Genomic DNA, 27,155 nt, shown 5'->3' with positions numbered 1-27,155 from the left:
GTGGGCACATTTGTTGATCTGGACCAATATCACAAAAAGATAATGTGCAAATAATGGAAAGTTATCACACTCAATCTTTCAACCGTTTTCATGATCTTATGACAGAGGTCCACAATGTGAGTACAGCTTTTTTGGAAAAAAAAAAGAGGAGCATTTTGAGATTTGGCAACTTGTATTCAGTAATCATGTAATTTTGTTGAAAATATATCACAACATGAGGAGTGAGTGAGTATGGTTTTACGATGCTTTTAGCAATATTCTAGCAATATCACGGCGGGGGACACCAGAAAATCGGCTTCACCCATAGTAGCCATGTCAGGAATCGAACCCAGGTCTTCAGTATGACGAGCAAACGCTTTAACCACTAGGCTACCCGACCGCCCCCACTTCACGAGGAAGTCATGGTGGTGTTCTACATTACTTCAGCATACTTGGTCCACCACAAAATGTCTAGATTCAAGAATTTTCACTCTGGTTCCGTGTATGCAGACCGACCTTGAGTAGGCTTCCATGAGTTTCCCGAGCCGTGAGAAGGTAGCCCGAGATTCTGGTATACTGACGATGAAGGGGCAGCCTACAGGCTCCGGGATCACACTGCAGCTTGACTTGTGCACTTGCCAGTGAGATCGCTGACAGGCCCTGGAACAAACAGATAGTGTTCACTGTCAATACACGCAGAAAACAGGATTTATGAAAGAGTGAGTGAGTGAGTTGGGTTTAACGCCACTTTTAACAGTATTACAATTATATCACAGCGTGTCAGCTTAATGTGGGAGGAAAGCCCGAAGTGATGCAGGTCTCGGACGTTTACCACTTCGGTGAAACCCACGAGCACGGGTGTGGTGCTGACAAACCTAGAAACATAATCGGGGCGAACCGAGATTCGAACCCACAATCATAGGTTTCTGGCGTGCCCAAGGGACGCAACTCTGCACAGCAAATCGCGGCGCCTTAGACGACTGGGCCACCCGTGCCCCGATTTATGAAAGAACAAGTTATAGTCAAAAGCCAAAGGAGTGAGTGAGTGAGTGAGTGAGTGAGTGGGTGAGTGAGTGAGTGAGTGAGTGAGAGTGAGTGAGGAGGTTTAACACCACTTTTAGCAATATTGCAGCAATGTCATGTCTGGGGGGAAACAAAAGGACAAACAGATCATACGCTATTATCCAGCTCCATAAAAGGATAAACAACTTGACACATGTCCACACTCGGTGTAGGAATTAGTTGCCAAAGTTCACTGGCCAGGAGGCCTTATTAACAAAAATAATTGCCAGCCTCATCACTCAGCAAAATTCCAGCTATATGACGGTGGTCAGTAAATCATTGAGCTAGGACCAGACAATCCAGAGAAATTATGAGCAACAAAACACTCCATAGTTCATCTGAATAATTCACCAAGACCACGCTATCCTTGTTTTTTTGTCTTTGACTCAGCATAGCAAATGTTAGAGCTTTCAGTTAACAAAGCATCACTGTATTTTGTTTGTTGTATGAAAAGCCACTTACTGATCACAGTATCCGACTTTGAAACACTTGGTGCACCGCTTGAGCTTGATCCCCGCTGCAGGTGGCTTCCGGCAGTGAGAGCACCTCAAGGGAGCCTGGTTGGGCATCAGTGTTCTCTGAATGACATAACATAGCAAGCATCAGCACACTCATAGTCAGTGAGGCATCACTAGTCCTTCTCATTCAGTGTCACAGGTACTTCACACATCCGTGTCACAGATACTTAACACATGCAACACCTGCATCACAGGTACTTCACACATCTGTATCACAGGTACTTCACACATCTGTATCACAGGTACTTCACACATCTGACACTCACCTGCATCACAGGTACTGTACACATGCAACACCTGTATCACAGGTACTTCACACATGCAACACCTGTATCACAGGTACTTCACACATGCAACACCTGTATCACAGGTACTTCACACATCTGTATCACAGGTACTTCACACATCTGACACTCACCTGCATCACAGGTACTGTACACATGCAACACCTGTATCACAGGTACTTCACACATGCAACACCTGTATCACAGGTACTTCACACATGCAACACCTGTATCACAGGTACTTCACACATGCAACACCTGTATCACAGGTACTTCACACATGCAACACCTGTATCACAGGTACTGTACACATGAAACACCTGTATCACAGGTACTTCACACAGGTACTTCACACATGCACCACCTGTATCACAGGTACTTCACACATCTGACACTCACCTGTATCACAGGTACTTCATAAACGGCTTCTCCTGCCACTTCCTCTGACAATACTTCAGCGCTGAAAACAGGAACATCACATGGAGGAACATGTTGCATTCCACAACTAACAAGAACAATCTTGGGAAATGTGCTCAACTGGTCATATGTCCTTGTCAATTTTACAACCTGTCTTGAGCTGTGACTGATTTCTAAATCCTTCAATATCTGTCAAAGTCACAGCTAATGTAAAGATACCAGACTAAACAATAGTTATTTTAGCTTGGTCACATGACCATCTACTGACGTAGTATGTCCAGAATCTGCCTGGATGTGTTTGTTATGACAGAGAGTCTATGAACCAAAATTGGTAAAAACCCATCAATAATACTATAAAAAACAAGTCAAAGAACAATTTGAATGCTGTGTGTTGCAACTACCACCAGCCATGACAGACATCTACAGTCAAAGAAAAAAATTGGATGCGCTTTAATTTCTTTTGAGTAGTATATTACACATCTTTCCAATCTCATTAAAATCAGATCTTAGTTCTCACTATCGCTAAACAAAGATCTGAGGACATCCCATTAAGGGTCACGTCAGAACGACCTTTCATTCACAAAGTGACAGTCGGAATGTGTTTTCTAATCATGCAACCTTGAAAATATTAACATGGGATTTTTTAATCGAGAATACGTCAAAATATGTTTCGAGGCATAGTCGCCAGTTTGAAACTAGTGTCGTAAAGCTCGAGAAAGCTGCCTTCTTTCTTGTCAGTCATTTAATTGGTCGGTCAAAATTCACGAAAGGTCGTTCTGACGTGACCCGTAATGGGATGTCCTCAGATCTTTCTTTGGACATCTTTCATGTCTTCAGGAAACCCACCCTCGATTATCCAGTGCATGTCTCCCCATTGTATCATGCTAAATACCCTGGACCAATCCGCCACTGCAACTTTCAGAACTTACGTCATATCTCATTATCTCTTACCACTAGCACAGACTTTCTCTTGTCCGTGAGTATAGTTTGATTGGACAGCTATATCAGCATCATTTTATTGCAATCAGATTTTAAGCAAAGCTATTGCAGCGAATGAGTCCAGGGTACTGGTCACAACAAATTGGAGATGTAGTACCCTGAATAATCATCGATTCAAGTCAGGCAGGACAATGGTCTTTGCATACAAACAACATATTTTATGACAGTCATCAATATTCCAGCTTCATCACTGCAGCCTGTACAGAAACTAAGGGATTCAGGACCAGACAAACCAGTGATTGACATTCTCAGCAATATCCCACAGTTGGGGTATGATGACATGCAAGTCAACAAGCCTGACCAAAAGAGTTCTGTGCCCTGTTATATCTTAGGATATCGATGATCATAACTTCAATCCCCCCCCCCCCCCCCCCAATTTTTGCCATATAACAGTACTTACACAACAATGGTGTCATTGATCTGGACGCTAGACAGACTTGCGCGTCGTGTGAAAACCTTGAGAATCTTCCCCCGGTACGCCTCAAACACCCGCATCTGAAGGAAAACATTAAGGGTAAAACCTGATAAACTGTTAACAGAGAGAACATTTTATATTAAGAGTGAGTGAGTATGGTTTTATGCCGCTTTTAGCAATATTCCAGCAAAATCATGGCGGGGGACACCAGAAATGGACTTCACACATTGTACCCATGTAGGGAATCGAACCTGGGTCTTCAACGTTACGGGACAACGCTTTAACCATTAGGCTATCTCACAGCAACTCTTGATAATAGAAGTTAAAGAGCGAGAAAAATATCTTATATAATGCAGGTTGTGTATGTGTGCATCCACATGTGCATTGTTTAACGCCGCACTCATTCGCCGAATTATTCAAGCAACCTCTTAATAATAGAGTCTGACCAGATACTCAGTGATTGATATTATCAGCAATGATCCACGCCATTGGGGTATGTTGACACAAAATCATTGTCATGACTATCCCATCAATAATAACATAACTAGGTCGCCTCTTATGACCAGCATGGGTTGCAGTTGGACATTTCTAACCTGGAAATCCCATGGGTGCCATATTTAATAGCCTTTTAATAGCCTCTCATGACTAGCAATCGATGCTGTGGATATATTTATCCCATGTTTAGGGTTGCGACGGGTACTGGAGTACCCGATAACGGGTCGGGTAGCCCAGGACTCGAGTACCCGTTCAGGGGAGATAACTCGTAAGTCACTTCAAAATGGACGACAAAGCGGACAAACGTTCAAATGTTTGGGCGTATTTTGACCTTGATGACACAAAGAAAAGACCAAATGCCATCTCTGTGGCATATGTATCAGCTACGCATGTAGTTCGACGAGTTCCATGAAAAAGCATCTAAGTTTTAAACACAAGAGCATTTACTTTGATATTCTGCGTCACTTGTGGTTTTAGGTAAGCCATGCAGGCATTTAATAAAAAACATAATACCTTAGAATAGATCAATAGATGTTTGATGTCCTTTTTTTCGCAAAAGCATTACAAACAAGTGGGACAACATTGAACTACGGATACTCGAGTCCGGTTCGGGTATTGTCGGGTACTCGAGTTCAGTTTTCGTACCCGGTCGCAACCCTACCCACGTGGATACTTGGTAACAGCATGGTGAATACATACACCTCCAAGTTCCTGTTGTCATCAAAGTAATGCCACTGGCTCATGGGCAATTTCAATGAATCTATTGCTTGATCAATCACTTCATATATCTCTGTATATTTCTATGAACTACAATTTCATTAAAATCAGAGCTTCGTTCTCGCTACTGCTAAACAAACAAGTGAGGAGATCCCTTTACATGTCACGTCAGAAAGACCTTTCATCCAACCAATCAGAGCATTGCTTACCAGATCAGGAAAGTGACAGTTGGAATGTGTTTTCTAATCATGCAACCTTGAAAATATTAACATGGGACATTCCAAACAACAGTTACTGTCTGTATGACTGCTTCCGTCTAAATTATCATCTATCTCTCCTTCAAAGGAATGAACAATTAAACAGAAGAGACTTTGAATATCCCTCGGGAAGTACAGCCATACAATTTAGACTATCTATTAACATGATTAGACATTCCAGAACATTTTTTTGTTCAGTGTTCCAATTTTGAATTGAGAACTTTGTCAACATATTGTTCAAAGCATAGTCTGGAATGGAAGTTGCCAGTTTGAAACTTGTCCCTTATAACTTAAGAAAGCTGCATTCTGATTGGCTAATGCTGACTTCTCGTTATTTCATTGGTCGGTAAAAGTTTGCAAAAGGTTGTTCCTGTAATAGGATGTCCTCACATGTTTGTTTAGTGGTAGCGAGAACAAAGATTTCAATTTCAATGAGATTGTATGAACTATCACTCGCAATTCGTGTATCAAGCGCCTTATTCTGGTGGTGTTAATAAACTTTTACAACTCACATCTTTTTGTTTGACCCCTGTCTTTTTGCTGAGGTCGTCTGTGAGTTGTTCAACACGGGAGTCTTTGGGTAGGCGAACCAAGTACTGTAACAGAGAAGTGACCTATGTACTGGCTCATCACGTTAGAAGCAGGACAATGTTTATATAGTGTTTAATCCAACATTTGATATCTCATGTTTTGTTTCTTAATCCAAGATGCAGTTATATAACATAGCTAAACTTCCAGGCAAAAGAAAGTACACACTTATGTTATATGGTGGCAAAGAATGAAAGAAACAAGAAATGGTTCTTCGATAGTGATGTTTTTCATACGGGTATCATAGTTGAGTTTTGGATCATGTTTCGGTGACGGTTTCAGCCAAATAACATTTTGAAAACGTTTGTAATTTTTGGGTCACATTCTGGGTCAAATATATACTTCCTTTTGTCCTGCAGTTTATAAGCATGAAAACATATTTTCACAAATTGTTTCGTTTTGTATTTGCATAACGCTGCCCTCAGCAATATTCCAGCTAAATGTTGGCAGTCTATAAATAATTGAGACAAACAAGTGATTGATATTATGAGCAACGATCCACACCGTTGGGGTACAATGACACACAATCAACCAAGTCACTGAGCTTGACCACAGGATCCATTAAGTCACCTCTTATGACAAGCATAGGCGGCTGGGGAACAATTCTAACACCATGTGGTTCCCAAATTTGTCACCTCTTACGACTAGCAAGGGGTGTTGGGGACGCATTCTACTCGGGATCACAACGGTCCTCGGATTAGGGGAGACTATCGGTATTGTTTTAGCAGTATTGCAACAGCATGCAGAGTATATACGACTCAGTGTTCCTGGCTAAATTCAAAGTCACATGCCTGCAATGCCACATCTTAATACCAACATCGATTTCTCGGGATCAATGCTAATCCAGAACCCCCAAGGTGGGTCCACACACTGTATCCCTGTCGCGAATTGATGGCGTATACTTCAACCTCTAGATGGCCCCACAGGTCGTTTCCCCCTGACCAAATCCACTTACCCGGACTGGCTTCCTTCCAAAGGGATCTTTCCACATGAATGTGATGGGCAACAGTCGACACTTTTTAGGTAGTGGAACGGACAGATACAAGAAGGGGTCAAACGTGATCGACACCTGGAAAAAATAAAAAACATGCCTGAGAACCAATCTACTTACCGTATTCGACGTAATAAGCGCCCAGGGCGCTCTCAAAATTAGAAATAGGGGGCTCTTATTAGAATATTATTTTGGTTTAATTGCCAATAATAAAGGGTGCATATAACACACGAGGCGTATTATACGCGAATAGGGGAAGGAAGCGGTGCATATTATACGCGAATAGGGGTCGGACGGGGTGCTAATTGGGATTGTTCACTAGCCAATATATCAGCAAATCTCGACATGGCGCTTATAAGAGCGGAGCGCTTATTACATCGAATACGGTATGTCAAACCATGTTTCTTTCTTTACCTTTTCACAGAGTAACTTCTTCAATTATCAAAGTTAATTTACATGAATATGGGAAATCTGTAAAATCTAAATATTTTTTACATTTGTATACTTATCCTGCATTTCTCCTTAATGCATTTACTGCCTACCTTACAACAATAAAGGAAGGACAGCACATAGCGATGGTCTTGGGTGAAGAGAAAAGTTGTTTGGCTCTCAGTTCCCACTTTTTATATGGACCATCGCCACTTTCATGTGACCTTGATGGAATATCACCTATCACATTACTGCCTGACAGCAGCGATGGTTCATATAAAAAGTGGGATCTGAGAGCGAAACAACTTTTCGGTGGGTTTTGATGAGTGAGTGAGTGAGTGAGTGAGTGAGTGAGTGAGTGAGTGAGTGAGCGAGTGAGTGATATCACGGCATGCCAGCTTATGAGAGAGGAAAGCCTGAAGTGATGCAGGTCTCGGACGTTTAGCACTTTGGTGAAACTAACCAGTATGGGTGTGGTGCTGACAAACCTAGAAACATAATAGGGCGAAACCAGGATCATAGGTTTCTGGCATGACTAAGAGAGGCAACTCTTCACAGTGAAATGCGGAACCTTAAATGACTGGGACATCCATGCCCCACTAAACATGTTCACAATGGTTGAGTAGATTAGCAGTTGATGTACATTCAAAAGGTGATTATTTTTTCCCTTCTACAGCGATGGTCTATGAAGGAAGGAGTGTCTACCTTGCTGCATACAGGACAAATAAGTGTTGACTTGTACTGTCCTTGAAACAGGTCCACAATCGCTGAGTCGTTCCTCTTCTTGTATACATCCCAGGACTCGTTAGCGACAACCTGCAAGTTAGATGTGACAAATATAAATAAATATAAACATCTTCTACAATAGCACTGACCCTACATACATTTACATGGTCATAATGAATATGAAAGCTTCTATCACCAGGCCTCCCAATGTCACAGGATCAAAACATTAGGATTTGAAATCTCATTTGGGCCATTATAAAGAAAAGACCTTTGCGTTGGGGGAACCCGCCCTACCCAAGAGGAGAAACAGACAGCAGCATGTCTGTCTGTCTGTCCATACATAAATAAAAACTGAATGGACTGGATGAAAACCAAAAACCCTCCCTAACTTTCTATTTCAGGGATGCATGGACCGAAACAGAGATAATAATAGCATAGGTTATGGCATGTACTGTGACGAGGTGAAAGCATTACACGATGTTTGTTTGTTCATTGTTGAATGTTGCACAGATATTATGAGGAGCGATACACTCCATAATGACACACTCGATCTATTATGTCTCCTCGTAAGACTAGCATAGGTTGCTGGGAACCAATTCTAAACTGGAATCCCAACGGGGGTGTCACACTATGTAGAAATACTCTACCTCGTCTGCTCTCCCATCTGAGTCCACGGTCTCTGTGTATGGCTTCTTCTTTACTCGGTTCAGGTCCTGCAAGGAAAAAGACAACATGTCAAACATAGGAAGTTGGCATGTCTAGAACAAGGACCCCAGACGTAAAATCAACCATGTGCACTGCTCAGGGGGCATTTTCTGCCTTAATCAACTGAAATTAAAAGTCAATATTTTGCATCAAACATAAAATGTCTGTTGTTTACAATTGGATTCAGCAATATTTCAGGTATACGACAGCAGCCTGTAAATAATCAGGGATTGATATTATGAGCAATGATCCACATCATCGGGGTACGCAGACACACCATCAACCAAGTCATGGAGCCTGACCACTTGGTCGCCTCTTACAACAAGTATAGATTGCTGGGGACCAATTCTAACCCAGAATCAATGACCCAGATGTCAACAGTAAGTTTTAGCAGTAAGAAACTGTAACTCACAGTAAGAATTTTGCTTTAAAGCAGAGTTGGGAAAAGGTGCAATATTGAGAGAGCCTTACCTCATGAAGCCCGTCAAGGAGGAACGCCATGAACTCTTGAGCATCATGTTGGGCAAAGCCTGTGAATTGACTGGCCTTCTTCGACACAATGTCCTGTAAACAAACAGTGGTTCAAGAACAATGACTGAGTGAGTGAGTAAAATGGGTTTAACGCCGCTTTTAACATTATTCCAGTTATATGACGGCGTGTCAGCTTGATGTGGGAGGAAAGCCCGAAATGATGCAGGTCTGAGACGTTTACCTCTTCGGTGAAACCCACGAGCACTGGTATGGTGCTGACAAACCTAGAAACATAATCGGGGCGAACCTGGATTCGAACCCACAATCATAGGTTTCTGGGGTGTCCAGGGGACGCAACTCTGCACAGCAAATGGTGGCGCCTTGGACGACTGGGCCACCCATGCCCCCCATGAACAATGACGGGTCAAACTGTCATCTGTGTGTTTACAGATTACAGTACCAACAACTAAACATATTGGCATTTGTCAATTACATCCAAACTGGATGGAGCAGGTAAACCAGACATCAACCCACACGAGTGACTGAGTTTTGTATAACACCATTTAGGACAGTGTTCCAGTATGTCATGGTGTCGTCAGCTTGGTGGCGAAGGAAATCCCGAAGTGATGCAGGTCTTAGGCCATTACTACTTTGGTGAAACCTATCAGCAGGGGTATGGTGCTTACAACCTAGAAAAATAATCAGGTCAATCTGGGATTCGAACCAAGGATAATAGATCTCTGGTACACTTATGGGAAGCAACTCTGCACAGCGAATTGTGGCGCCTTAGACAACTACCACTGGATCTCCAGTGCACCCAATCCACACCACTTGAGTATCATATACACAGCAAGCCTGACTACAGTTTATTGTTGCTGGTCTTGTAGGTGTCTAAGGCCAGGCTTTTTTTATTTTTAGGATTACAGATTTTTCAGCCCGAAGTCCAGGGTTGGAGTAGGCAAAAAGAAAAAAGAAAAGAAAAGCCAGATGCATTTTTCTTTAATGCAGAATGCCTCTGGCATACTTTATGAACATACTCTGTGCTCAAAAGACCGCCATTTGTGACGATAAAGCCCCTTGTAACAATAAAAATTCTACCACTTACAACACGAACAATTGTCAAGGGAGGCTATTCATGTTCGGCTTTGAGATCAACAAAGATGTTTATGTATCTCTTTATTAGTTTACAACGGTAAATTCATATGTTTTTCATTAAAAGGTGATAACAAATAAAATAACTGACTACGTGGCTATCGGCGGGGAAAATAAAATGGAAATCTGTTGAGTTTTTTTCACATTTTCTCAAAAATTAGAATCGGCGGGTCCGTAATCCGAAAAATATAAAACGCCTGGCCTAACCAACAATACCCACAGTGGTCCATACAATCCGTCCCTAGTTATTTCCAGCTTTTACAAAACATTGCAGCTCAGGATGGCTGCAATAGTGCTTGATGTATGACAGTTCCGTAAAGATTCTGTCTGAGCACAAGGCTGGAAACTCTAAAATGTTAAAAACCTGACTGAATAATTACAATATTATAACTGTATGCAGTAAATAGCAGGAAATATACTAAACCAAATGGTTGCCTGCGACACACGGTGGTTAATAGAATGACCCAGTTGGTTCATGAAATCAAGACGGCATGTGCAGAAACCACGCAAACCACTATCACGTCTACTTTGGCAGTTTGTGACAAAACATTCTGAATATACTCGAACTTGTCCTGCAGCATCAGTTTTATTTGACTTCAATCTTTACAACAAAGTAAGCAAAGCCCTATTGGTATGTTACTTGTCCCAGCTTTCAAATAGTTGTTTGCGCACTCAGCAATATTCTAGCTACACCACAGCGGCCTGTAAATAATCCAGTATGAGCTAGCCACAACAAAGGTGGACATAATAAGCAATGTCCCAAGCTGTGGGGATTAAATCCAGTTGTTTGCTCACTCAGCAATATTCCAGCTACACCACAGCGGCCTGTAAATAATCCAGTATGAGCTAGCCACAACAGAGGTGGACATAATAAGCAATGTCCCATGCTGTGGGGATTAAATCCAGTTGTTTGCGCACTCAGCCATATTCCAGCTACACCACAGCGGCCTGTAAATAATCCAGTTTGAGCTAGCTACAACAGAGGTGGACATAATAAGCAATGTCCCACGCTGTGGGGATTAAATCCAACTCAGTGTGGGGACCATGTCTAACCTAGGGCTTGGGGGGGGGGGGGGTTGGAGTAGCGCCAGGCTTCTCCAGTATTTCTAGGAATGAATGAAGACAGCAGGGCCACATTCCTGACCTTGAGTTTGCCAGGAGCCACAGAGTACTTCTTTCCTGACCACATGCTCTTGAGCAGAACTGCAAAGGACACTGCCAGATTACCTCCTGTACCGAGCGGGTTGTCTTGATTGATCTCCTGCTGGAACCGCCCATCTGAAGAACACAGAACATCCTAGTTTATATCTAAGGACTCACAGCAATTCACATCCTCATCTAAGAGAAATACCCTGAACCCATTTGTACAACTCATTTTGAGCCTGAGTTTAAATGGCCAAACACTAAAAGCCGTCCTATTAAACAGTGAGCAATATTCCAGTAATTTCATGGCAGGGGACACCAAAAATGGTTCCAAGCATTGTACCCATGTGGGGAATTGAACGTGGGTCTTTCAACGTGAAGAGTGAGCGCTTTAACCACTACCCTCCTTTCAAACAATTCTTATCAGCAAGAGATATTCTGTGTGATGCTAGTGATAAGGAGATGGTAACATCAATTCTGAAATGAAAGCTATGAAGGCATTGAACCCATGTGGGAAGGGTCTTCAGCATGAAGGGAGAATGTCAAACTCCAGGCTTTTCAACACCCCTCTTCCAACACTAATCCCACAAGCACACGACTCACCCAGGAAGAAGTCTCGGAACTCCCTGGTGTTGGCGAGTGCCTGAAGAACACTGTTCATAAAGCAGGTGTTGCCAAGGTTGTCAAGGCCAGTGTAGCCCGGGCTGACCATCTGCTGACCATCCAGCTTGTTGAGAGGCTGGACTTTACAGGTTGGCTTCTGAAGAACATACACACGTGAGTGTGTCCGACGCAACCAGACAGACAACAGATGACATTTGATTATAATAATAATAACATACACGGGTCATTTAAGTGCGTCACAACCAGACAGACAACAGATGACAGTTGATTATAGGTGAGGTGAAATGGGGTTTAACGTCACGTCCAAGATTATTGCACTTATATAGCGATGTGTATGTACATGCGTGTGTTTGTGTGGCTGCTTGTACTAGTGTGGACTGATGCCGATTTATAGTGCTAGCTCACTGAGATATCATGCCGCAGTTTAACATGAATACACCACTCAGACACAGTATACTGACTTGGAGCCAACCAGTCCTTGTTTTAGCCCCTTAATGCTGAGCGCCAGACAGGGTAACAACAAGTACCATCTTTTAACGTCTTTTGGTATGACGCAGCCGGGGATCGAACCCCAAACCTTCCACTGTCTGGGCAGATGCTCTACTAATTGACCACGGAGGCGGTCTGACAGTTGATTATAACCACAGTAATATAATCAATCACAAAACATATGCCCTACCCTAAACATTTTCTTTTAATCTTCAACCTTTATTTTGCATTTGCTTGCCCCCGGAACATCATAGGGTATATCATCAAATTATCATCCCAATCTCGCTTTCACAGGAGAAATCGCATGACAGATTAAGTGTAGTAATTTGAAAGAATTGGATGGTTCTGAACTTTTTTTAAGGAGTATAAATGCTTCAGATCCCTAAACATTATACATGTTGTAGTTTCTTATAAAAGTCTTAAATATTTTGTATGAACTGAGTTTGTGTTATTATTTATTTGTTTTATTCTAAACTCTTATGATGCTAAGACACTCTCATAATGTTTCAGGCTCAACCTGTCTTAATGTGTACATAAGACGTTAAAAGTTAACAGATGAACAGACAGATCACAGACACAGAGTTGACAGACACCGTGCCACCCTTTAAGTTCGCTTTGACCCTCTTGTGGCCTGTAGGTATCTTTCAGAGTCAATCTCTCACACACCTTGCTATTTTCATTTGTGTTTGACGCTCCGCTCCTCTCCTCTCGGTCACTGTGGCCCGTGTCTGACACACCGGCCTGGTACTTGTCTACGTTCACATTACTCATCTCATCAAATGCCAGCCCCGTGCTGCTTGTGCCTGTTGGCTTCTTCGTTGATATCCAGGAATCTGACTTTGCACTATCAGTCTCTACAATGGCAAATCAAAACAAATAAATACCTCAACCTTACTATGTAAAAGGTGTGGTGAGGTGAGGTGAAATGGGGTTTAACGTTGCGTCCAAGATTATTGCCCTTTTATAGCGATGTGCATGTATGTGTGTGTGTTTGTGTGGCTGCTTGTACTAGTTCGGACTGATGCCGATTTATAGTGCTAGCACACTGAGATACCATGCCGAAGTTTAACATGAATACCCCACTCAGATACAGATACTGACTCCGTGCTGACCAGTCCTTGTTTCAGCCCCTTAATGCTGAGCGCCTTTTAACGTCTTTTGGTATGACACGGCCGGGGATCAAACCCCGGATCTTCAGCTCTCTGGGGGGACGCTCTACCACTAGACCACGGCGACTGTACTATGTAAAAGTGAGTGAGCGAGTATGGTTTTACGCCGCTTTTAGCAATATTCCAGCAATATCACGGCGGGGGACACCGGAAATGGGCTTCACACATTGTACCCATGTCGGGAATCGAACCCGGGTCTTAGGCGAGATGAGCTAACGCTTTAACCACACTATGTAAAAGAGCCAATTGAAAATAAATACCTTAACTTTACCATGTAAAACAGCCCATTGAAGTTATTATTGTTATATTGGCAATATTAGGAGAAAAATATTTTTTTGTAATACCACTGAGTATGCAAGGACTTCTGATGCTATTGCCATTACTTAACAGAAGTATTCACATCACTTGACCTTGATGCCAACGAGAGCATTAGCCAGAGCTCCAGATAAGCTTTTGGTGTTGTGGGTATTTTACCCATGCATTTTAAAATCATTGGGTATCAGTAATTCTATCTGCGTATTCAAATTTCTGTTACCCACTAGTTTTTACACATGTGGGTTTTTAAGTAAAATATTAAAAAACACTATTCATTTAGTCCCTGCAAACTGGTGTCGTGTGGGTTCGAGAGCTTTATAGGACTCAAAAATACCTCGATACTTCCACAAGAAAGTGTGATGGCAAATGATCATGATGTAACTGTCATCGTGGAGTTTGGCAAGGTTGACGGAATGCCCGTTTTTTTCAAAATAGGTTGCTGATTTGCTAATCGAATACGCAGGGTTACTTCACAATATTTTGATGATACGCACAGGTTTTATTTTTGTAGCGTATCTGTAATGTTCGTTGCGTATTTGATACGCTTGGATTATATTTTACTGTGTATTTCTGCATTTCTGATGCGTATTTTACGCAGTTACGCAGCTTATCTGGAGCTCTGATTAGCCCAAGCAATATTGGTTGCCCATGTTGCTGATATGAAGATGTTATTGGTTTCTGATGTTGCTAGTATTGTGAACATTCACCAAGGTGTATTGGTGGTCGATGTTGCCAACAGTAAGCTTTAACCAAGGTGTATTGGTGGTCTATGTTGCAGACAGTAAGCTTTAACCAAGGTGTATTGGTGGTCTATGTTGCAGACAGTAAGCTTTAACCAAGGTGTATTGGTGGTCAATGTTGCAGACAGTAAGCATTAACCAAGGTGTATTGGTGGTCAATGTTGCAGACAGTAAGCTTTAACCAAGGTGTATTGGTGGTCAATGTTGCAGACAGTAAGCATTAACCAAGGTGTATTGGTGGTTGATGCTGCAGACAGTAAGCTTTAACCAAGGTGTATTGGTGGTCAATGTTGCAGACAGTAAGCTTTAACCAAGGTGTATTGGTGGTCAATGTTGCAGACAGTAGCCATTAACCAAGGTGTATTGGTGGTCGATGTTGCAGACAGTAAGCTTTAACCAAGGTGTATTGGTGGTCAATGTTGCAGACAGTAAGCTTTAACCAAGGTGTATTGGTGGTCAATGTTGCAGACAGTAAGCATTAACCAAGGTGTATTGGTGGTCAATGTTGCAGACAGTAAGCTTTAACCAAGGTGTATTGGTGGTCAATGTTGCAGACAGTAAGCTTTAACCAAGGTGTATTGGTGGTCAATGTTGCAGACAGTAAGCATTAACCAAGGTGTATTGGTGGTCAATGTTGCCGACAGTGAGCTTTAACCAAGGTGTATTGGTGGTCAATGTTGCCGACAGTAAGCATTAACCAAGGTGTATTGGTGGTCAATGTTGCCGACAGTGAGCTTTAACCAAGGTGTGTTGGTGGTCAATGTTGCCGACAGTAAGCATTAACCAAGGTATATTGGTGGTTGATGCTGCCAACAGTAAGCTTTAACCAAGGTGTATTGATGTTTCTGACAGTGAGCTTTAACCAAGGTGTATTGGTGGTCGATGTTGCGGATGTTGCTTCTAGTCTCACTGATTTCGTAAGAAATGTTTATTGAGTGTGTACCTCTTCTCTGTGGAGCCTCCAAACACCCCCAGCGTTCGGCGGACAGTTTCTTCAGAACAAGCTCTATGTATGTGCCAGTCACCTTGTATGTACTCATCTCGGGCTTGATGTCCCTTCTGAAGAGAAAGTAAAATCATCACACATAAATACTGCTCAAAAGAAGTTGCAGATTAACATGACAGATTAACTATACTGTCGTCATAGGAAAAAATCTGCAAATTCTTTGGAGTAGTATACACAGTTGGCTGTCTTCAATGCTGTCAGTCAATTCTGCATATTATTGGAAGTATGGAATAGGTGAGGTGAAATTGGGTTTAATGTCCCATCCAAGATTATTGCACTTATATAGCGATGTGTGTGTGTGTGGCTGCCTGTACTAGTCCAGACTGATGCCGATTTATAGTGCTAGCTCACTGAGATACCATGCCGCAGTCTAACATAAATACCCAACTCAGACACAGTATACTGACTCCGTGCCGACCAGTCCTTGTTCTAGCCCCTTAAAGCCAAGCGCCAGACAGGGTAACAACAAGTACCATCTTTTACCGTCTTTTGGTATGACACGGCCAGGGATCTAACCCCAAACTTTTCGCTCTCCGGGCAAAGGCTCTACCACTAGACCACGGAGGCGGTATGGAATAAAACAGCTGTTAACTTATTTCAATAATGAGGATTGAAAGAAGGTCAATATCAATAGCTGTTCAGATCAGATTATCACTTACTGATGCACACATCATATGAATTGAAAATGTATTCTGTATCGTTAAGTATTAGTAAACAATTGCTTGTAGAACAACAATGTTGAAATGATGTTGAAAGATGAAACACACAGAGATTAAATACCTGCTGATTGATTTTCAATACTTTACCGTATAAGCATATAAAGGAGGAAATTGGGAAAGTGATAAGGGCTTACATTTCAATAGGTCTTGTGTAATGATCTGAAAGTCAGCATGAAAATCATTGTATAATTTATAATCCTTATTTTATCGTGTGAAAGATAGAAATTACACTTAAACATAATGTTAAATGTGCACCTCACCTCATTTTCACCTTCCAGCAGAAAGCAGTGTCTTCAGAAGTGCCGTCATGTAGCTTCAGAAACTTGACATCCCTGAAAAACAAATTCCAAACTCTTGATGAAAACATAACCCAGGGATATCATCGTGTACATGTCCTGTATCACTTGTTGGTTGTTTAACGCGCACTCAGCACTATTACAGCTATATAACGGCAGTCTGTACATAATTGAATCTGGACCAGACAGTCTAGTGATTGATACCATGAGCATCGATCTACACAATTTGGATATGTTGACATGCATTAACCAAGTCATCCGATCCCGTTAGTCACCTATTAAAACAAGCATGGGTTGCTGGAGGCCAAGTCTAACCCGGAATCTTCACGGGACGTAGTATATCGATACAAATTTATGTACATCAATACTAAATTAATAAATCACTACCACAGACACATTTACATTTGTTAAAATTAATATGGTTAAGATGGACAATAAAAAGATGGAAAATGCCCTTTTCAGTCACTTATTGAAGCAGTGTCTCATTCCCTTATTAAAGCAGTGTCTCATTGGCTTATTGAAGCAGTCTCATTAAATTATTGAAGCAGAGTCTCATTGACTTATTGAAGCAGTGTCTCATTGATTTATTGAAGCAGTGTCTCATTGGTGTATTGAAGTGGTGTCTCTTTCACTTATTGAAGCAGTGTCTCATTGATTTATTGGAGCAGTGTCTCCTTGGATTATTGAAACAGTCTAATTCAATTATTGAAGCAGGGTCTCATTCACTGATTGTAGCAGTCTTACTGAAGCAGTGTCTCATTGGTGTACTGAAGCAGTGTCTCATTGACTTATTGAAGCAATCTTATTCACTTATTGAAGCAGTGTCTCATTGTCTTATTGAAGCAGTGTCTTATTCACTTATTGAAGTAGTGTCTCATTGACGTATTGGAGCAGTGTCTCATTGACTTATTGAAGCAGTGTCTCATTGACTAATTGAAGCAGCGCCTTGTTCACTTATTGAAGCAGCCTCTAATTGACTTATTGAAGTAGCGTCTCATTCTCTCCTAACAAACCACATAACATGTCTATCTTCCAATCAACTTACTGTGTTTGGAACTTGACAAGGAACACACTTTTCTCGAAGATCACTTTGACAGCATCCTTTGATGTACCTTTTACATAAATGTGAAGAACAAACTTGTCCTCCTGAAACAGAGTGAGTGAGTGAGTGAGTGAGTGAGTGAGTGAGTGAGTGAGTGAGAGTGAGTGAGTGACTTATATCACAGCATGTCAGCTGAGACAGGCCACATCGCAATCTCATTAAAATCAGATCTTAGTTCTCGCTACCGCTAATCAAAGATCTGAGGACATCCCATTACGGGTCACGTCAGAACGACCTTTCATCCAACCAATCAGAGCGTCGCTTACCAGATCATGAAAGTGACAGTCGGAATGTGTTTTCCAATTACGCAACCTCGAAATATTTAACAGAGGGCCTAAAAGGCACACTGTGAAATCATATGATGTTCACAGCAACACCTTGTGACAACATCTTGTATATGAACAAGTACACATGCTTATTGCACAAAATGTTTCACTGTAGTGCTTGGGCTCTCATTATTTCGGGAAATATCAATCTGAATGAAAATGCAACAGGGGAAAACTTTCATAATTACAACTGCTTATTGCCTAGCCTTGGTGATATGACATACTAGTTGGCAAACCTAAATATCATTGAGTGCTCGGAGGCACATTTACATCTACCTCCCTCATGGAGGCTAATTAGGAATCAGGACCTTCTCCAGCCGAAATGCATGTTTGTTTGTTTGTTTGTTTGTTTGTTGTTTATCACTGCACTCAGCAATATTCCAGCTATATGACAGTGGTCTGTAAAGAATTGAAACTGGACCAGACAATCCAGTGACTGACATCTTGAGCATCGATAAACAATCGGGATACGATGACATGCATCAACCAAGTCAGTGAGTCTGACCACCCAATCATGTTAGTCGTCTCTCACGACAAGCATAGTCGCTTTGTACGGCATGTATGGGTTTCTGAAGACCTTTTCTACCCCGGATCTTCACGGGTACCATAATGCATGAAATATGGTGCCATATTTTGAACCTATTCATTGGGATCGCTATTAAGTAAGAGACTTCTTTCTATAGGCATTAAAACCTATTGTGAGGTTTTACTTTCCAGTCGGGTTAAATCTCATAAACAGGGACGTTGTAATGTCCCTGGGATTTTATATAATATCCCAGGGATTTTAGAGGATATTCAAGATCGAACTCGCAACCTTCATATCTGTAGCCCAGTGAGTGTACCACGAGGCTACAGAGATGTTGATAAGCCACACTGCTCTTTAGAATGTCCTTTTCAAGATCCGTACGCCAGCAACAGATATTTTACGCGCGTTTCCCATGGTTCATGGAAAGTATGTTCGAAACATAAAAATGTTGATAAATGTTGTTTTAAGTTTCTTTTTTCGGTTTATAAGTATGGAAAAACACTTTCCCTCGGTTTTGGTAGACAGCATGCCCTGGGAGTCGGGAAAAAACGCAGGGGCTTTGCCCCCTTGGTTTTTCCCTCTCCCCAGGGCATGCTCTGTCTACCAAAACCTCGTAAGCATGTTTTCTCCAATACTTAATGTTCATATTGATAAAACGGTGCACAGACAAACTTGCAGACACTTTATCCTGATGGTAATGCAAACAGCTGTATGGTTTCAGTAAGCACTGTCACTGAACAATAGAACCTTTCTAAATCAAACAAAACTAAAAACAAAAAATTGAACTCTGACTCACCCTTTCAAAGAAGTCATGTTTGATGTGGTCAATGTAGAAGATGGGTTCTGGAAACAGATTCAATAACATCACAGTGAGTCAGTGAGTGAGTATGGTTTTACGCGGCTTTTAGCAACATTTTAGCAATATCATGGTAGGGGGCACCAGAAATGTGCTTCCCCCATATGGGGAATCAAACTTGGGTCTTAGGTGAGGTGAGTGAACGCTTTAACCACTAGGCTACCCCACCACCCCTATACATGATGAAACATACTCTGAACTTTTCTAATACATTCACTGCATGCATGACAGTGAAGTGTCACACCATACAATTCTATAATTTCTGAATCAAGGAAATGTTTGAGGAAAATGTTTCTCAGAGCCTGAGGAGTCTTCATCAAGATGACAGGGATCTATCTAGAATTCGAAAATATGTACTCCTGGCAGGCTAATTGTTTTTTTGTTTGTTTTTGTCAAAAATTTGAGATTTTTTTAGTTCTTATATATATTTTCTTAAATTAGGAGGCATGTTAACATTTAGGAGATAAATATACTGTGTTTTCAATGTAGAGCTAGGTTACCTGTAGATTTAACTGTGCTAAATTGAATTTAGAACCGAACGCACAGCGTGAGGTTTCAAATGTTAAATTCAGCGAGGTTAAATCTACAGGTAACCTAGCTCTACATTGAAAACACAGTATGTTTATCTCCATTCTACCATGACTAAATAAAACACGAACTCTTTGGTGTTAGCAAATATACTGAGTGAAGCGGCATGGGTTGAGTCCAGTGTTTTGAGTGGGTTATTGATCTGAATTACGGAATCACCGAACAAAATATGGCGCTGTATATACTCAAGCAGTTTGTTTACACCCTAATACTTCACTCGAACATATGACAGGCATTGAAAGCATATAAGCACGGGAACTTGGTAAGCTAACATCCCTCAAGAAAACAAAGCAAGCTTCGCAAGGATTTCGCTCTACATCGCGTGTCACCATTATGACATCATGACGCTCATTGTGACGCAAAATATATGACGTCACAGACATATATAGAAAAGCGCCAAAATTCCAAGCTCTCTGTTGTCTTCAAAACGTAAATACATTCCCTTTGTAGATTTCTATCGTGTTTTCTGCACGAAATGTATTGCCATACATCCTTTGAATATTGTAGTAACCGCATCTGTGCATTTTGTAACCTGTAATTGTAGATATAATTATTTAAATATGCCTACCGACAATGACTAAAAAAAAGTACTATTCTTTGTATATAAGCTACTGCGGTGATGCGGCCGTCAAACCTGCTGTTTTAATCAGAGGGGGTTTATTTTGATTTAATAGCCTCTGATTGACCAATCAGAATTGAGTGAATTCCAAATGCATGGTAGAATGTACACTGCACTCAATGTAATAGGTAAACCTTAGCACTAAAACATCTTCTTTATCAGTAAAATACAAGTTGCCTTGTTATCTACATAAGTTATAAGCATAAGTTATGGCTACAATATTATTAACGTGATGATGTCATCATGAATAAAATAATAATACAAAAATAATACATATTCATCAAAAGGCACCAATTCACCACTTGTTCCAACAAGCAGGATTTAACGGGTTTGGGAGTTCTGCCCTGGAAACGGAAAAAGGTCAAATGGACGGACATGCTGATAACATACTGGGAAGATAACAATGACATGAATTGACATGAACCCTTGCTTGAATAGTTATAAATATCAACAAGGATGTTGAACACAGGAAATTAAGAGTGTACACAACATATCAATTTTCATAACCCATATATCCTTCTTTGGCCACATGAGCTATGAAAATTTATATATATTAAACATACAGCTGCAAAATTCTCTGGTTGATTGAAATGTAAAAATAACTGACCTTCATCTTTTTCTATTTTCTCCTTACTGTCTTCATCCTCTGTATGCCCCATCTGTCCTGTTTGGAGATCAGAAGGCCCTGCTTTATCGAACGTCTCCTCATCAGGGACCTTTTTGGCTACGACCTCCTGCAACCACATCAATTGTCCTCAAAACATCAACACAAGCTCACGATCACCAAGCCTCATCAAGATTGGATAAACATAGATTCCAACTTTTTATTTTTCCAATGCAACATTTGGGTAGTTATTTTCTAATGAAATGTATGTTTACATACTTCATCCTATCTAACACTATTCATTTCTTTTTTCTTCTTTCAATCCCATATGGAAACATGCTTGAAAAAAGTGTACTTCTCACTGTCAGTCTTTCCAGGCTAGGGCATCTGCGCCCACCTTCCAAACATGGGAAACATGCATATCATGAGATAGGATAAGTGTAAAAATTTGTTCCAATAAATTGTACAGCAAACTATGTTTACAATGAACACGCTTATAACGAACTGACAGATATTACAAACTTTTTTTTTTGTCCCGACCATTTGCTGTATATATGCTGCATGAATGCTTATAAGGAGCTATGGTTATAATGAACTAAATTAGTTGTCCATTTGAGTATGTTATAACCGTAGCCTACTGTATATGTATATACTTATCCCATCTCATATGCTACATATGCTCACCCGACCATGCCTGCATCTTAGTTCCTCTAGCCTGTTAGCTCTGATGGCAGAGAATGATGTGGCAGAGAATGATGTGGCAGAGGTAGACCCACAATCAGGATGTGGAAGTTGCACAACGATTGCGTGCGTGACCCATTTGTTTGGGTAGTGACCAGGGTGAATTGTTTTCAGAAGCTGGAAACTTTGTTCAAGCACATTTCCACATAGGATCAAAAGAAAGAAGAATATTATAGTGTAAGAGTGAGTGAGTGAGTGAGTGAGTATGGTTTTACGCCACTTTTAGCAATATTCCAGCAATATCACAGCCCGGAACACCAGAAATTGGCTTCACACATTGTACCCATGTCGGGAATCGAACCCGGGTCTTCGTCATGACGAGCGAACACTTTAACCACTAGGCTACCCGACCACCCCCATAGTGTAAGATAGGATTGGGTGTAAAAATCTACTGTTTTTCTACAACAGTTGCAGGATAATTAAAAAGTGAGGACTGCTGTATCTACCTGATAGGTCGGCCAGTTCTGTGCAATTTTCTTCACCATTTTCAGTTCCATCCGTGATCCTTTCACAATCACTCGACTCTTTTCTTTCCTGACTTCTCCAAACAATCGATAAGACCAGCAGCTTCCATCTGTGTTTTCAATTTTACTCACACTGAATCATATTCATCATTTGTTCATATATGATACATATACAACAACAATGTAAGTGGATAAGGTGGTATTTTATTTTTCGGTTTGCGGATCTTTATATCAGAACAAGTGTTGGTTGGTTGGTTTATGCCGCACTCAGCAATCCAGGGATTGACATCATGAGCATTGATCCACGCAATTGGGATCGATGACATGCATCAACCAAGTCAGCAAGCCTGACCACCCGATCCTGTTAGTCGCCTTTTACGACAAGCATAGCGCCTTTTACGGCAAGCATGGGTTGCTGAAGATCTATTCATTTCCTAATGAATGTAAAAAATTAAGCCACGCCCAGCACATCGCACTACTTTCATTACTGCGGAATGTCAGGGAATCACAATATTACAGTTGAGGGAATTCCCTTTCTAGTCACGTGTATCGTCATGCACAGGACATTAGGCGACTTTCATGCATATTCATTGTCCAAACTACGCTTTGAAACCGAAGGCCGAGAATGAATGAAACAGCAAACGTGCAGGCTCACTCGCCTGTTTTTTTCCAGCTCGATTTGGTTCAACTTTCATGTCTTCGGGTTTCATTTCTAACAAGCATTTCTCCAACTGTGTTCTACTGTAATCAGGGAAGTAATGTTTGAATCATGCAGTAAATGACCATGTTATTTGAAACAGCCGCCTTCTCTCGGACATACTTCTTTCGGTTCGTTACAGTCTGACTGTTCAGTTCTTTTTGCCTCTTGCCTTAATTGACAGGTCCAATGAACATTGTTTTAATCCCACTCTCTGTTGATTGGCTACTGACTGTGTAGGCGTGTCAAGTTATGTGCATAAATTAAACGATCACCTGATTCATGTCACGCCACTGTATGTATTCCTACACCTGGAATGTTTATCAATGTCGTCATTTTTGTCTGTTTTGATATATGCAACTGTTTTGGGTTAAACTATTGTAGATGTTTTATGTAGTCGAATTTAATTATAAGCATTGACTGTATATTTTTTTCGGTTCATTGAGGTATGAATCGAAAAACCGAGGTGCAAACTTTTGTAAGAATCCGCTATGCACATCGGTTTTTCGATTCATACCTCAATGAACTGAAAAAAAATACACTGTCAATCCTTAATTAATACATGACCTCACGTATGATGACATCATGTATTACGTTCCTACAAACATTCGGTGAGACATTAATCAGAGATTATACACGTTTATTATTACATCAAAAATAAAGTGTTGCCAATTTGATTAGTAATTTCAGATAACATTAAGGGAAAAAGACTGAAAAAATCGTAAGCTGAAGTAGAACAATGCATCAGAGAACAAGATACCACCAGCATGCCTAGAAAATTCAAATGCTGGTTAATGGATCTTAAAGTTGTATTTTTCTTGCATTTTATTCTGTAGGAGTACCAGAACTATAAGGAATGAGGGAAATTGAGTGCCAGGCATGGTAACAACAAGTACCATGCTTCTCCATCTTTTGTTATGACGTGGAGAGGGACACTAGGACTAAGAGCAATGATGGGAACATTTGAAAACTACTGAAACTAAGAACAGGTGAGGTGAAATGGGGTTTAATGTCGCGTCCAAGATTATTGCACTTCTATGGCGACATGCGAGTATGTGTGTGTGGTTGCTTGTACTAGTCCGGATTGATGCCGATTTATAGTGCTAGCTCACTGAGATACCATGCCGCAGTTTAACATAAACACCCCACTCAGATACAGTATACTGACTCCAAGCCGACCTAGCCCCTTAAGGTCTTTTGGTCTTTTAAGGTCTTTTGGTACGACACGGCCAGGCTACCCTGGACCTTCCACTCTCCAGGCGGATGATCGATCACTTGACCACAGAGGCAGTCAAACTAAGAACAGAACCTACTTACTTGGGAAAAAAGCTTGTATCAAGTTATCCTGAAACTGGACATCAATTTCATTTGCTCTCTCAATTTTGGATTTAAACTTGAAGACCGCAGAAACATCACTGTACGTCTGTGTCCAAGAAATGTCATAATCTGAAAAGAAACTGTCAAATATAAGGCACATGTCTTGTAGCATGTGCAGAAAATGATGGATGTAAATATTATGTTCACGGTTCAGTCTCATACAACTAGCACGCTGTCACTGTTGTTCACCATGAACATTCAAGCAAATTACATATGTAGAGAAATTGTTGTGTGTAGATACATATTGGTGGCTGTAAGACATGTTTGTGGCGATTATCAGTGGCGACAAATGATTGAAGTGCTAGTAAAATGTTGAGTGTGGTTGGTACTTGCGAGCCCTTTAGAGTTATCTGCCCCTGGTTGTTTACATCATGATGAGCTTCAATGTTCGAGAAGTTTTGGGACGAGTTCCTAGAAGGCTGGCTGTGCCTATATAACAGTGACAAGATTCGAGGCCTTTTCGATCTGACTTGTGTCGAATCTACATGGAGAGTATGGTAGGATACCTGTTTGTGAACAAAGAATTTCTGCCAAATGTGCCAAATGGTACAGTGATCAGTTTTAAGTGTCCGTAGGCAGAAGCCATAATACACCATGGCTGCCCGTAACCTTTGTAAGTGTCCATTACGACTTTGATCATTTGCGCTTATTTCCATAACCTTTAGGGCATGACTATGTAAATTTGAACTCAAGTTGACCAGATGGTTAGCTTGACAGATTCTCAAAAAACTGGAAACTTGTCTCAGAGACATGTGACTTACGACAAGGATCATCTTCACAGGAAGTTGTGGTACTGTATTCTAAAGATGCTTGCTAATTTCTGACTCTGTTATCAACTAGCGCTCTATTCCCAACAGCTTAACATTCAGTGTTACATTTTATAGATCAGATACTAGTTGATCCGTACCTACAGTGATTCATACCCAATGTAAATGGCTAACTCGAACCTAAAAATCTTGTCAGATTTGTACTTGTTTTGGAGCATTCGTACTTTATTTGCCTGAACCGTACCAAAATTTGGATGACATGTAACCATTATTTTTTAAAGTTTTATCAATATGCTGCAGTGGAGCAGATTCTTTTCAGAAGCCACTAAAGGACATCGACCGTTCTTAAGCTTTATTTGTTAACGATAGCTGATAAACCCCGAGTTCACTAGTCTCTGCTCGCCTTTTTCCGTTTCTGCTTCAGTTGCCACACCGTGGGTGTAGGCTTATCATGTGACCAGATTTTCCGCTTGTTTATAAATAAACACACTTATAAGAACAGACAGGCCTAATGCAAGCGTTTCGGTTCACTTTACAAATCGTTTTGCATAGATATATATACCTAAATGTGTAGACTCCAGCACAACCGCTGCCTCACTATACTGTTACCGTGGCTCACGCTTCAGTGACTCTCGCTTTGCGAACCAAGACCCCTTTTCGGCCTTAGGGAAACTGACACCCTTTTACAATCCAACACCCCTTTTCGGTCTTATGGAACCTGATAAGCCTTTACGATCCAACACCCCTTTTCGATCCTTAGGGTTAGCCTGCTTTGGGCAAGGGTTAGCCATAAATTCTTATCTTTTCAAAGCGTTAATCCGGGTAATCTGATTAGAGTAATCCCTTTAAACACATTTCGTCCCACCCTCCTGCGAAGTCACCTATAACCCTGCTGATAAAAAGCCAGTTCACAAGGGGGACCGCATCGAACATGATGCGAAACACATCATCATACACCATAGCGTTGTTCGACTAGTTCATCATGTTGATACAAAAAATGGCGGGTGTGGCTTCAAGAAAAGATGAATGGAAGGGCGGAGCATGACGTCACATGGAAAAGCGCTTGTGGTGCAGTGGTAGATCGGGAGCCGGGGAGGCGCATTTGTTACATGCTCTATGCAACGCAATATATTCACAGGACATAGACGTGTGTCTTTCAGACAACTCACATTAATGACTACCGACTTACAGCAGGGTTTTTTAACCAAGGAAGATAACTCCCAATATGTGACAGGTGACAGGTACCATATACCGTAAATGGCATTCACGCAACGCATTCAAGCCACTGAAAAAGTGAGCCCAGTAAAGTGCACTTGTCCCCAGTTCCCTTTCAAATCAGACTGATCGCTTAATCAACAAAAAGTTTTTTAACAGTATCATAAACACTTCTTGATCATGTTGATTATTATTATGTGACAAAGTTCTTTAAGAGAAGGTTATTTTATTACGATGTATATACCTTGATTGAAAATTAAACACGACATCTTACCTACTGATTTTATTTCTTGACCTGTATCACAATCTTTCTTTCGTTTGGTTTCTTTTTCTTTTCCCTGTCCCTGATCATCATTGTTTGGAGACGCCATGGTCGGACTAGACGACCTGCACACCACGTCAGTGTGCTTTCGTTTTCTAAGTTGTTGCTCTATTTTTGAAGTTGAAGACAAAATATCTTCAAAATCAAATGAACAACGGTAACCGTAACTATATCAAAGATGACAAAGTCACGTTTCGTTGACGAAGATTGCACATGGAATGAGATTCCTGTCTTTGTCAAGAGAA

The 27,155-nt window shown here is 41.1% G+C and overlaps 1 protein-coding gene across 1 annotated transcript in view; it reads right to left on the bottom strand.

Moving 5' to 3' along the window:
- The window catches only part of LOC139446737 (ubiquitin carboxyl-terminal hydrolase 19-like), a 33,898-nt gene extending 6,770 nt beyond the window's left edge, over nt 1-27,128 (bottom strand). Inside the window, exons 1-20 of the mRNA XM_071228039.1 lie at nt 26,863-27,128; nt 24,547-24,675; nt 22,515-22,642; nt 21,331-21,457; nt 19,457-19,503; nt 17,752-17,852; nt 16,671-16,742; nt 15,629-15,744; nt 13,128-13,315; nt 11,952-12,108; nt 11,350-11,483; nt 9,054-9,146; nt 8,525-8,590; nt 7,857-7,967; nt 6,687-6,800; nt 5,656-5,739; nt 3,660-3,754; nt 2,243-2,303; nt 1,504-1,619; nt 496-639 (exon numbers count right to left, since the gene is read on the bottom strand). Of these exons, the coding sequence (XP_071084140.1) occupies nt 496-639; nt 1,504-1,619; nt 2,243-2,303; nt 3,660-3,754; nt 5,656-5,739; nt 6,687-6,800; nt 7,857-7,967; nt 8,525-8,590; nt 9,054-9,146; nt 11,350-11,483; nt 11,952-12,108; nt 13,128-13,315; nt 15,629-15,744; nt 16,671-16,742; nt 17,752-17,852; nt 19,457-19,503; nt 21,331-21,457; nt 22,515-22,642; nt 24,547-24,675; nt 26,863-26,959 (2,180 nt within the window). The 5' untranslated portion in view covers nt 26,960-27,128. The remainder of the gene's footprint in view (nt 1-495; nt 640-1,503; nt 1,620-2,242; nt 2,304-3,659; nt 3,755-5,655; nt 5,740-6,686; nt 6,801-7,856; nt 7,968-8,524; nt 8,591-9,053; nt 9,147-11,349; nt 11,484-11,951; nt 12,109-13,127; nt 13,316-15,628; nt 15,745-16,670; nt 16,743-17,751; nt 17,853-19,456; nt 19,504-21,330; nt 21,458-22,514; nt 22,643-24,546; nt 24,676-26,862) is intronic.
- Nucleotides 27,129-27,155: the final 27 nt, after the last annotated feature.

The sequence above is a fragment of the Haliotis cracherodii genome, unplaced genomic scaffold (assembly GCF_022045235.1).
Source record: "Haliotis cracherodii isolate W230 unplaced genomic scaffold, xgHalCrac1.p SCAF_6, whole genome shotgun sequence".
NCBI lineage: Eukaryota > Metazoa > Mollusca > Gastropoda > Lepetellida > Haliotidae > Haliotis > Haliotis cracherodii.
The sequence above is the reverse complement of the archived record's forward strand: the minus strand, read 5'-3'. Positions and strand labels throughout refer to the sequence as shown.